Consider the following 13,933-nt stretch of genomic DNA (forward strand, 5'->3'; position numbering starts at 1 on the left):
CCTCAGCCTAATACTTGGTTCCACAACCTTTACCCAAAATAACTGCAACCAACCGCTTCCGGAAACCATCAATGAGTTTCTTACAAAGCTCTGCTGGAATTTTAGACCATTCTTCTTTGGCAAACTGCTCCAGGTCCCTGATATTTGAAGGGTGCCTTCTCCAAACTGCCATTTTTAGATCTCTCCACAGGTGTTCTATGGGATTCAGGTCTGGACTCATTGCTGGCCACCTTAGAAGTCTCCAGTGCTTTCTCTCAAACCATTTTCTAGTGCTTTTTAAAGTGTGTTTTGGGTCATTGTCCTGCTGGAAGACCCATGACCTCTGTGGGAGACCCAGCTTTCTCACACTGGGCCCTACATTATGCTGCAAAATTTGTTGGTAGTCTTCAGACTTCGTAATGCCATGCACACGGTTAAGCAGTCAAGTGGCAGCAAAGCAACCCCAAAACATCAGGGAACCTCTGCCATGTTTGACTGTAGGGACCGTGTTCTTTTCTTTGAATGCCTCTTTTTTTTCTCCTATATGTTGATGCCTTTGCCCAAAAAGCTCTACTTTTGTCTCATCTGACCAGAGAACATTCTTCCAAAATGTTATAGGCTTTTTCAGGTAAGTTTTGGCAATCTCCAGCCTGGCTTTTTTTATGTCTCGGGGTAAGAAGTGGGGTCTTCCTGGGTCTCCTACCACACAGTCCCTTTCATTCAGACGCCGACTGATAGTACGAGTTGACACTGTTGTACCCTCGGACTGCAGGGCAGCTTGAACTTGTTTGGATGTTAGTCGAGGTTCTTTATCCAACATCCGCACAATCTTGCGTTGAAATCTGTTAATTACACAAATTAGAGAAGCATCACATGATTTTTCGAACAGTGCCAATACATTTGTCCACCCCCTTTTTATGTTTGGTGTGGAATTATATCCAATTTGGCTTTAGGACCATTCTTTTTGTGTTTTTTTTTTTTTCATTTAAGACAAATTAAATGAAGATAATAACAAAGAATTTGTGTTTGCAATCATTTTCAGGAAGAAAATGAGTTTTATCTGACAGATTTGCAGGGGTGTCAATACATTTGGCCATGACTGTAAGTGATTGTCTAATTCTGAAGACAACCACATTCCAAATTATAAGAGCGTGTTCACACTTATGCAACCACATTACCTTAGTTTATTTTTATTTCCCCCTTCAAAATTATTTAAATCTATTTTGGCAATGGATTTGTACAGATTATGGGTGACCTTTTAAAGGTGGAAAATCAAACATCACATTGGAGGACATTGAATCCTCTGCAATTTTTTTTTTTTCCTAGAAAATTGGGGAACTATTTTTGTCTTTGAACGAGATGGCTTCTAATAATGTTTTACGACTGGTTTCAAAGTTGAATTCCGTGCCATTCCTCCCAACAAATCAAAAACCATTCAAATGTTGGAAAGAGTTTTCCATACTAAGCGATTCTCTTCCTCTTCAAAACTAATTAATTCCAGTTCCTGCTGTTGAAGGAAGGAATTTTTCTCATCCCATTTCTTTATGAAGCAACTCATCTAATATATAATTGCCTAGAATACTACTTCCTGCAATTTGTGCCAACTTCCTGTCCGGAGCTAATGTCCGGAGATAAGTGACGTCAACAGTGTCCAGTGTCTGATTGGTTGCCGCCTGCTGCGAGCGACCAATCAGAAACGTGCCGTACTGTGACACACTCCGCCCGCCATTTTGGTGTGATTTTTGAATTTTTACCTCACAGCAAGTTTCTACTGCGTGGAGGCGGGCCCAGTGACGTTGCTCTTCAAGCTCCTGCCGAATTTCGTCAAAAAAATGATAATACCATTTACCAAAACTATATATATTTAGTTGTGAAGTGGTTCAGTGACATTTTCACACCAATTTTGAACTTTTGTTTGGTGTTTTCTCCATATACTGCCTATTATTCACTGACTGTTATACTGAGAGACTGTCGTTTATTAACCTCTTCTTTGCCACATTGGGTATATTGCTCTATTATTTGCCACATAAGGACATTGTCCATTATTGCCCAGCAATTTCTCTGCAATATAAACTGCCTATTTATTAATATCTGCATTCCTGCAAAGAACTATTGCCTATTATTAACTGGGTATTTTCCTACTACCTGACATTGTTCTTAAGCAAAGAACCGTTGTTGTGGCATTTGCCACAACACGCAAAGTTGTCGTCTGATGTCTTTCATCCCTCCCCTCATACGCATGTTCATGGATCCTGTGTAACTGTACCTTAAATAACAAGAATTGTCAAGAGCTGGTGAGTGCAGCCATTTTTTGTTCTTTCTTACTATTATTTATTAATTGTATTATTTTTACATTTGAATAAATAAAGTACCGTATATACTCGAGTATAAGCCGAGATTTTCAGCCCAAATTTTAGGGCTGAAAGTGCCCCCCTCGGCTTATACTCGAGTCACGGTAGCGGTGGGGTCGGCAGGTGAGGGGCTGAGGGCGCTGGGGTATACTTACCTAGTCCCAGCGATCCTCGCGCTGTCCCTGCCGTCCCACGGGCTTCGGCGCTGCAGCTTCTTCCTCTCTTCAGCGGTCACGTGGGACCGCTCATTACAGAAATGAATAAGCGGCTCCACCTCCCATAGGGGCGGAGCCGCTTATTCATTTCTCTAATTAGCGGTGCCGGTGACCGCTGATAGAGAAAGAAGCTGCAGCGCCGAAGACAGGAGGGGACAGCGCGAGGATCGCCAGGACTAGGTGAGTATGTTATATTCACCTGTCCTCGTTCCAGCCGCCGGGCGCCGATCCATCTTCCCGGCCGGCGCCTCCATCTTCCCGGCGTCTGCGCTCTCTGACTGATCAGGCAGAGGGCGCGATGACGCATATAGTGTGCGCGGCGCCCTCTGCCTGATCAGTCAGAGCAGAGACGCCGGGAAGATGGAGGCGCCGGAACGAGACGCTGGGAGCTGCAATCAAGGGAGGTGAGTATGTGTTTTTTTTTTTTTATTGCAGCAGTAGCAGCGGCAGCACAGATTAATGTGGAGCATCTATGGGGCACAGTGAACGGTGCAGAGCACCGTATAAGGCACAGCTAGGGGGCACAATGAACGGTGCAGAGCACCGTATAAGGCACAGCTAGGGGGCACAGTGAACGGTGCAGAGCACTGTATATGGCACAGCAATGGGGCACAGTGAACGGTGCAGAGCACCGTATATGGCACAGCTAGGGGGCACAATGAACGGTGCAGAGCACCGTATATGGCACAGCAATGGGGCACAGTGAACGGTGCAGAGCACCGTATATGGCACAGCTAGGGGGCACAATGAACGGTGCAGAGCACCGTATATGGCACAGCTATGGGGCACAGTGAACGGTGCAGAGCACTGTATATGGCACAGCTAGGGGGCACAGTGAACGGTGCAGAGCACTATATGGGGCACAGCTATGGGGAAATATGAACGGTGCAGAGCACTATATGGCACAGCTATGGGGAAATAATGATCTATTTTTATTTTTGAAATTCACCGGTAAATGCTGCATTTCCACCCTAGGCTTATACTCGAGTCAATAAGTTTTCCCAGTTTTTTGTGGCAAAATTAGGGGGGTCGGCTTATACTCGGGTCGGCTTATACTCGAGTATATACGGTATATATGGATTCTAGACTCCCGATTCTTTAGAATCGGGCTGCCATCTAGTTTAGAATAATTTCTCAATGTTCCTATATTTTGTAAAATTCAGTGTAAAATTCCTGTTTCCTAAATGTGGCAATTTTAATCCTGGATGGCGCCTATTATGTGGCAATTCTGCCTCTCAAACATTTCTAGCTGGTTTCTGAATAAAGGTGCATTTCCACTGAAACCTAATCAGCAGCGAGTGTTTCTAGGACGGAAAAAAAAGCCCTCTAGCTACAAAGGTGATCTGTGTCACAGCCATTTCATAGATCTATGTGACAAGGAAAAAGTGAACGATTTTATGAAGAAGAAAAAAGTGAAAATTTCTCTCAACTACTGGATCATCTGACGGGCCAGGAGTCGTAAATTAGACATATTGGTAATTGGTAATTATTGGGAAAAGTGAAAGAAGATCAAACATTGATAATTCTCCTTGCTCCATTTAGGTCATGGAGAGCATTGGAAATGTTGCTATCTCCACCATTGCCCCTTCCTCAGTGTAGGGCCTTTATTACAGGGCCACATAGTCCGTCCTCATTTTCCTAATAGCTCTGAGATTGTGTGCGATCCTCAGGACTACATCTGACTGCTAAGTTATTGCCACCTTGTTAGCAAGCAGTGACATCTGACATTCACCTGAGGGCATAGAAGACCTTTAACAACTTTGCAGGGTTAGCAAAGGATCCCTTAGGTAAGTACAACATTTCTGTTGCTGGATTTCCTCCAGGCAGGACTTGACAAGAATCTGGAAGATGCAGATTTTAGCATTAACCCCTTGAGAGGATACTGCTGTCCTTAAAAAAAAAAAATGCATCCTTTTTTTTCTTTTTTCCTTTTATTTTTTTTTTTGGTCACATTCTGAAACCTATTAACTTGTCAAGGGAGTGACGGAGCAGGCAATCTCCAGATTTCTTTTGTTTTACTTTTTTATTATTTTGTATGATTTATCATACCATCTATCTTTTACTCCTTTTGCACACATAAACCAACGCTTACAAAAAGAACCAGAAATGTTTAGCTGCATTCTGAGAAGCCTTTTTCTGTTGACAGAGCTTTGAGTGCCTGTTTGTTTTTGTTTTTTTTCAGGACAAGCTGTGTTTTGTACTGATCACTTGTTGTAATCCTCTGGATAAACCTCATGTGATGATCACACAAGTACTCTTGTCATTGTGAGGAGTCATCAGTGCGGAGTCTGAAGATGAGTTTTGCCCCTGTGTGATCATCATATGATCAGGACCGGTTTTTATCCCTTGGCGGTAAACCATGGAGGTTCCTATTGAATGCCTTCAGGCAAAGCTCTAGAAAATTGCAAAGAATTTATAGAGAAAGCAGTTTGGAGAATTGTATGACGTTTCCAGAGACCAAGAATGACCCTCTTAAACCTCTTTCTTCTTTGTATTTGATTTCCTTAGATAACAAGACACTATAGTTCCTTATAGCTCCTTATCTCAACCCTAAAGACCCCACAGAACCCTCCTTCATTTGCCCGGGTGTTAATCAGAACTCTTTTGTAGGTTATTTTATTGCAGAATTGGGTCTGAACAAGGCTCTCGACCCCAGACTGGCTGCGCTACCAATATGGCAAACTAGTCTGAGTCTTTGGATCCTCCTAGAATTCGGCACATTCTTCTTTATTAATTTCTAAGCCTAACACGTCTTCTTTTTAACCCTTTAAGTCCTGACAAGTACGTTTGTCGGGAAGTGACATCCTCACCTTGCAGATCGTGCAGGTGACCAGAATATAGGACCACGGCCATGCTCTAACGTGGCTAGTAAGCTCCGATATCTGTAGTTTAACTCTTTGTCTGCTGCATTCCTTGCGCATCATGGCATAAAAGAGCCGAAACCGAGGGTCTCGCCGAATGCTGTGTGTCTACACATTGAACAAGTGCTGTACTTTACATAAACCCCATATTGTGTACATCAGTCTGTGAGATATATGGAATACCAAGTGTGTTTTTTCTTTTCCTGGTGCGTGCGGTAAACCTTCTGCTTTAAAGATTTATTTATAGCGTTTCCCGAACACTGTCGTGTAAAATTTGTCGAACTATAACCATCTAGGAATTTTGCAGCTCTAGATGAGACTCTGGAGAGCTGGAAGAAACCTGCGCTGTGCAGTTTTATGTGGGGTAGGCAGCGTTCTTGTTATGTTTGCGGCCCCTTAGGATATGCCGTTAACAGTACTTGACTTTTTTATGCTGTGGCTTAAAAATGCTGACTTGTGTCATCCCTAAGTGATGGCGGTGTGGTATATTTTACAGCCTGCTGTTGTGTGACTTTGCTCTACGTCTCTCTGATAACGGCCCTCTGTGAGATGTCTGTGCTGGTAACGGAGGGTTTGTCCTGTGACCCAGCCTTGTGTGAGTCTGTAGGATTGGTGTAACAGATGTATTATGGTGAATGCTGGAAGCGCAGCTGTTACACCGTACATTTATGCTTCGTACATAACTTTGCTTTCATTAATGAAGATTTCAACTAGATTGGGAATCACTTAAAGGGAATCTGTCACTGGCTTTTTGCCACCTAGTCTGAGAGCAGCATAATGTAAGGGCAGAGACCCTGATTCCAGTGATGTTTCACTTTCTCGGCTTCTTAATGTAATTGTGATAAAATCACTGTTTTATCAGCAAGAGCTGATCTGTAGAGGATTATTAAACCTGCTGCCAGGTAGTCGAGCATTGTTAGTTTTGTATAACTCTGCCCCCAACATTGATTGACAACTTTATGCCTATGCACAGTGTGCACAGAAATCTGCCAATCAGCGGTGTGTGGGGTTATACAGCATTCAGACAACTGGTAGATCTGCAGCAGATCAAATACTGATTTTATCAAAATGACAGCATGCCGCCCAGTAAGTGAAACATCGCTGGAATCTTGGTCTCTGCCCCTATATTATTATGCTCTCTGATGGGTTAGCAAAAACCTGGTGATCGATTCCCTTTTTAAAGGATGTAATTTTGACGGCAACATAAAGGCATAGCATCAGTTAAGGGTTAAACAGACGGGTGGCCCTTTGGTACGCCAAAGGTTCTTCTGCCAAGCCCATGTACTTTTAGTGTTTGCCTTTCAGAACTGAGGATCCTGCCTATGGCGCAAGATGCAGCAGACAAATAAGATTAATGTCCTGTCTGCACAATGCTCCACTTCATTCACCGCTGAAGAATCTGTCCTAGTCTCAGTTTGGTGTGAAAGACAAGTCCTAATATAGCGGCAGGGGCTTACGTCTTGTCTCCCCGGAGCAGGGTGGGAGCTGGCGCAGACTGAAGGGGTCACTATAAATTTGTAAATGGCTAAACATCATAGGTAGCTGTAAAGCGCATCCGTTCCTGGAACATATAGACTATTTTACGGGCTGCAACCTTAGAACATACGCCTAAAAAAAAAAATGACCACCGTATATAATAGTGTCCTGTGTCTGCATTTTGAACGGGAGGAGTTTGCATTTGTGTACGTAATAATGTCTTATAATAACAATGTCTTATAATAATAATGTCTTATAATAATAATGTCTTATAATAATATCCCTTGCCTTGTCCTATTTAAGAGATTATGCTCAAATGGAAAAGTTCTGTAAAGTAATACTTTGCAAGGAATTAACCATTTCAGTTTTAGCTTTTATTAAATGTCAGAGTACTACAAATAAAAATGTATTAAAATTATCCCCATGTTTTTTTTTTTTTTTTTTCTTTCTAGGCATGGAACACGCTGTGCTGGAGAAGTGGCCGCAGTGGCAAATAATGGCATATGTGGTGTTGGAATAGCTTATAATGCCAATATTGGAGGTAATTTACGCCCGTATAGATGATAAAGGAAAATTTGTTCTAAATTACTGGCTGCTGATAATTTTTAGACGTATGGGTACAAATGAAAACATTCTTACAGAATCTGCTTTCATTGCTGTTATTCATTTTCCATTACAGCACCAATATAATAATAATCTTTTTATATAACGCCAACATATTCCGCAGCGCTTTACAGTTTTGCACACATTATCATCATATTCTGTGCAATATATAAAGATTGTAAGAAGGAAGAAAAAGCTGCAAGGAAAACGTAGTACACCAGCGAAAAACAGGAGAATATTGACACCAAATTTAGTAGAAGAGAATATACAAAATTTTATTTATAAATACCAGACAAATAACATACATTAAAAAGAAGCATGAAAGACTATAAAACAATTCCTCCATGCAAGGAGGAGGGAAACCAACCGGTACACAAATGGCTCACCAATGCATATATGACCTGGGTAACTAGTACTAGAAGTGCTAGAAAAACAGGGTACAGGAAAATGAAGAGGAAAGATCCCCCTGGTGTTCAACGGGCCTCATATAATCTTAATCCCTGAAACAATCCTGAATCCAACAAGTAATATGGTAATCAGCACTTACCCATCATAAGTCAGCGTTGGTGCAGCCTTCCCACTACCCCTGACGCGCGTTTCGCAATAATGGCTTTCTCAAAGGGGAGGTGTTTATTTGTGTCTCGCTCATACTGCGCCCTTTATAGGATGTCAGCACCTGGGAGTAGTTGGCGCATGTACTCACAGATCCCTCCACGTGTGAAAAAAGTGCAGACACGATAAGCGTCAAAACAGTGCGGCGCGCATGGGGGCGAAATATCCACCCATGGTACCAGTATCCATCCGCGCCGCACTTACCAGACGCCACCATGATAGCACAGTGTGGAGTGACCGGACAGCGCACGCGCTCCATTCCCACCGGAAAACCGGAAGTGCATCATCGCCGGAAACCCAAGACCTCAAGAGAGACCTCCCATGTGTGCTGCGCCTGCGTCTGAAACAGAACGCACGTCCTACCAATACGCCGTAAGTGTCACCATGGTAATAAGGACAGCGCCTGCACACAGCCAGAACTGGATGAACTGGAGCATCATCCCAAGTACACCGTACTAATCCGTGACCCTGACCTAGATATCACTATATTGCCGGGCATCATATTGTAGCGGAGATTCTGTTACACCCCAACTCGCACTAAGGTGAGTGTCATAATTAGGTCATAATAACCTCCATATCAAAATATAAATACCCACCGCGCAAATCGGGGTCACAGAATCTCCGCTACCCAGTCCAAATACTAGACTGAAAAACCGCTCCAAATCCATCCAGAAACCGTTACGGACAAAGAAGAAAGAAGAAATAAAAAGGTATATAATACGTGTACAGATATATATATGGAGCCTTATTTTCGCCAAAAAATCAAATGTATCATACTGTGATATATCATATGAAGGGAAGTGTCCCCAATATTGGCATATAGCTCAATAACAACTACGTGCCCAGAGAATTCCTGTACATGATAGCACAAATACTCATCACTGAAAAGGGACACTTACAAACATACTATCATATGTTGCACTGGCCGTAAACCAACATATTACATATAAGTGTAAGAAGAATGTTACAATCACACATCTAATAACTCAAACATGTGAACACCCCCCACACATGAATTCTTTTCCACTAACTCCGGGTCACAAATAACGGTTTCTGGATATCGGTGAGTTGAATCTTCATCCATCCTGAACGGTCTTGATGGTCGAAAGCCAATGATGATAGTACCCAGAGACGCATATTGTATGAAAAAAATTGTAAAATAAAAAAACTGAACTAAAATATAAGAAAAGACAAAAGACACAATTAAAATCATGTCATGATACCGAGATATGATACATATAGAGCCATTATAGTCTAAATTTGCACGCGAACAAAGGTGTGGGGAACAGGAATGACCTCACAAAAATGGGGCAAAGGATACCATTTCATTGAGACCCCTCGGTACTACTGTGTCCAAGGTAATAATCCACCTACACTCCCTTTGGGCCAAAATCTGCTTGAGGTCACCGCCTCTAATACCTCCGTGAATGCGGTCAATTCCCCTAATACTCAATCCCTTGGGATTACATCCGTGTCGTTCTCGAAAGTGTCTGGGAAGGGTCTTAAGGGTCGATATATCTTGTACATCCCTAGCGGCTAGGATATCGCGAACATGCTCCCGTGTCCGGATTTTAAGTTCCCTAGATGTGAGACCTACATATATGAGGGAGCAGGGACAGGTGGCATAATATACCACATATGATGTTTTACACGTAATATAATCTCTAATCACAAATTTCCTGCTCCCATCAGATGACTTGAAGGTCCCACATCTAGTTATGTTCGGGCATGCAACGCATGAGCCGCAGGGGAAACACCCACGTTTGTTACCACCCAAATTAAAGATTTTTGACTGTTTAGCCACATAGTGGCTGTTCACCAACGTGTCCCTTAAGTTCTTACTTCTTTTTTGAATCATAACTGGGGACTCAGATAAATGAGTCGCCAACACACTATCACTACGCAAAACTGGCCAGTGTCTCTGCAGGGTCTCCCGGATTTTATCCCATTGGCAGTTAGAAGTTGAGATATAACTAAGCCTATAGTCATTATTTTGAATAGATCTCTTCTCAGATGGCCTGAGAAGTTCACTTCTTCTCATCGCCCGTGCACGCCTATATCCGGTTTTAATGCAACGGTTGCTATACCCCCTGGCCTTAAACCTATCAGAAAGAATGGTAGACTGCTTCTCAAAGCGGGCATCTGTGGAACATACCCGCCTGTTCCTGAGGTACTGACCAACTGGGATGGCTTTAATCACGGAATAGCTGTGGGCCGAAGAGGCATGTAGGAGAGAATTAACAGAAGTGTCTTTTCTATATAAGTCCGTTTCCAGATCCCCATCCTCTCCGACCCACAGACTAATATCTAAAAAATCAACGTGTTTCGTGTGATACTGAAAAGTAAATTTCAAATTAAATTCATTATTATTAAGTTGTTGCATGAAGTCTAATAGGCTGGCCTCGCTACCCTCCCAAAACATCAATATATCATCAATGTAGCGAAACCAGCCTATTACTGGGTCGGCGGCCTGTGCCCCGTCGCCCTGAAAAACCTGCCTCTCCCAGAATCCGAGAAACAGGTTTGCGTACGACGGCGCACAGGCCGCGCCCATCGCGGTACCTTGCGTTTGCAAAAAAAAACGGTCTTTAAAAACGAAAAAATATGTGTTAAAGAAAATTCCAATAAATCCAAAATAAACTCAGAAAAATGGCCATCCCAGTTGGTTTCCCTCAGGAAAAAGCGGGCCGCCCTGAGTCCATCAGCATGTCTAATCGACGTGTACAATGACTCAATATCGATAGTGACTAATAAGATTCCATCGTCCACTGTGATACCATCAATCTTAGTTAGCATGTCCATTGTGTCTCTGACATAGGAGGGGAGTGTCTCTACCAAAGGTTTGAGATGGAAGTCAATAAATTTGCAAATATTTTCACTCAACCCTCCTATGCCAGAGACTATGGGTCGGCCAGGGGGATTAGTAGCATCTTTGTGCACCTTTGGTAAAAGATAGAATGTAGCCACCTTAGGATATTTAGGCGAAAGTGCATCGAAAGATTTTTTGGGAATAATCCCTGACTCGTAGGCATTAGTCAAAATCAATTCCAATTCTATGCGGAACCCCTGCATAGGATTACTGGGCAGCACCCGGTACGTCTCCTTATTTTTGAGCTGCCGGAAGGCTTCTTTTTCATATTTATCAACAGGCCACACCACGACATTCCCTCCCTTGTCTGCCGGTTTAAAGACCACTGTGTCCATAGATTGCAACTCTTTAAGGGCTTTCCTTTGTCGATATGTCAGATTATCATTATATATCTTCTGAGGTATCTTCTTGAGATCCTCAGTAACCAGCCGACAGAAGATGTCGACTGGTGGACATACAGACAAGGGAGGGAATGCCGTAGATTTAGGTGTAATAGAAGGTGGAATAGTACCTGTATATTCAGGCTGTTGCTCGTTAAGTAGATCTTCCAGGTCCGCCAGAGCTTGTTGTTCAGTGATTTCCAATTGTGGGCCAGTTTGATGGTATAATTTCTTAAAGATTAATTTACGACAAAAAAGATGGACATCCTTCAAGGCTGTAAAAAAGTTAAAGCCATTACGTGGTACAAAATTCAGGCCTAGTTTCAACAAATCGCACTGCGTTTCTGATAAGGGAAGCGAGGACAGGTTAATTACCTCAAGATTGCTGTTTTTAGCTTTGCGCTCATATTCAGGAGAGGGCTTCTGCTTACGTTTCTTATTGCCCTGGTAGCTTCTCAGGTAATGTGTGTTCTTAGTTTTTACTTGTTCAATATATCCACCCCCTGAGGCTATACTCGATCCTTCGGCTGATGAGAGGGAGGATATAGAACCTGATCTGGATCGTGTGGTGGGGTGACGATTGGCCCATTTTCCTTTCCATCTATATACTCGATTTTCTTGATAATCTAGATTGTCCCTCTGTAATTTTTTGGCCTTAAGAGCCCCAATCTCCTGCTCCCACTTTAAAAAGTCTTTATCCAGATCAGTGTTCAATTTTTCTAACGCATCCGGGGTAAGATCACTCTTGATTTTTCCCTGAATGTTGTCGATGTCCTTCTCAATTTCCCCCAATTTGGCATCATCGAGTTTCATTAGTAGCTCTATAAACCCACGGGAGCATTTTGTGGCTAAATCCTCCCATTCTTTTTTAAAAATACCATCCTCCACATCAAACGATGGGAAAATTTGGATGCGGAGGCCCCTGGGGATTAAACCTCGTGTGAGGTATTGTCCCAGAGAGGCCCTGTTCCACCACAACTTTGTCCGCTTGTGCAAAAGACTTTTCAATTTAATAATTTGTTCTTTAGAATCTCGGGTACATGATTCTGGAATACCGGTTGGATCCTCCTTAAAAACATCATTTAAACGAGACAACCACGTTTGATCTCGGGCGCGGAAATCCATATGCTTAGGATTGGATACTGTGAAAAACACAGATAAGATATAAGCAACAACGATAATCGTAAAGCATTTAGTATAATAAATGGCCGAGAGCATGGTCACAATCTACCAAAGAAAAAAAACGCTCTCCCTAACATAGAAGATGTAATCGTATATACGGGAGTGTCACTCCTAATAATGAACATACTACACCAGCGAAAAACAGGAGAATATTGACACCAAATTTAGTAGAAGAGAATATACAAAATTTTATTTATAAATACCAGACAAATAACATACATTAAAAAGAAGCATGAAAGACTATAAAACAATTCCTCCATGCAAGGAGGAGGGAAACCAACCGGTACACAAATGGCTCACCAATGCATATATGACCTGGGTAACTAGTACTAGAAGTGCTAGAAAAACAGGGTACAGGAAAATGAAGAGGAAAGATCCCCCTGGTGTTCAACGGGCCTCATATAATCTTAATCCCTGAAACAATCCTGAATCCAACAAGTAATATGGTAATCAGCACTTACCCATCATAAGTCAGCGTTGGTGCAGCCTTCCCACTACCCCTGACGCGCGTTTCGCAATAATAGCTTTCTCAAAGGGGAGGTGTTTATTTGTGTCTCGCTCATACTGCGCCCTTTATAGGATGTCAGCACCTGGGAGTAGTTGGCGCATGTACTCACAGATCCCTCCACGTGTGAAAAAAGTGCAGACACGATAAGCGTCAAAACAGTGCGGCGCGCATGGGGGCGAAATATCCACCCATGGTACCAGTATCCATCCGCGCCGCACTTACCAGACGCCACCATGATAGCACAGTGTGGAGTGACCGGACAGCGCACGCGCTCCATTCCCACCGGAAAACCGGAAGTGCATCATCGCCGGAAACCCAAGACCTCAAGAGAGACCTCCCATGTGTGCTGCGCCTGCGTCTGAAACAGAACGCACGTCCTACCAATACGCCGTAAGTGTCACCATGGTAATAAGGACAGCGCCTGCACACAGCCAGAACTGGATGAACTGGAGCATCATCCCAAGTACACCGTACTAATCCGTGACCCTGACCTAGATATCACTATATTGCCGGGCATCATATTGTAGCGGAGATTCTGTTACACCCCAACTCGCACTAAGGTGAGTGTCATAATTAGGTCATAATAACCTCCATATCAAAATATAAATACCCACCGCGCAAATCGGGGTCACAGAATCTCCGCTACCCAGTCCAAATACTAGACTGAAAAACCGCTCCAAATCCATCCAGAAACCGTTACGGACAAAGAAGAAAGAAGAAATAAAAAGGTATATAATACGTGTACAGATATATATATGGAGCCTTATTTTCGCCAAAAAATCAAATGTATCATACTGTGATATATCATATGAAGGGACCAAGGAAAACGTAGTGCACACCCATAATAAACAATGAGATCTATTGAAAAAAATGTTCCACAACAAAGACAAACCAAAT

The 13,933-nt window shown here is 42.8% G+C and overlaps 1 protein-coding gene across 1 annotated transcript in view; it reads left to right on the plus strand.

Moving 5' to 3' along the window:
• Positions 1-13,933, plus strand: part of FURIN (furin, paired basic amino acid cleaving enzyme) — a 311,683-nt gene that overhangs the window by 250,971 nt on the left and 46,779 nt on the right. The window contains exon 7 of the mRNA XM_069766153.1: positions 7,335-7,423. Coding sequence (XP_069622254.1) covers positions 7,335-7,423 — 89 coding nt within the window. The remainder of the gene's footprint in view (positions 1-7,334; positions 7,424-13,933) is intronic.

This window comes from Ranitomeya imitator, chromosome 4 (genome assembly GCF_032444005.1).
Source record: "Ranitomeya imitator isolate aRanImi1 chromosome 4, aRanImi1.pri, whole genome shotgun sequence".
In the NCBI taxonomy this organism is placed as follows: Eukaryota; Metazoa; Chordata; class Amphibia; order Anura; family Dendrobatidae; genus Ranitomeya; species Ranitomeya imitator.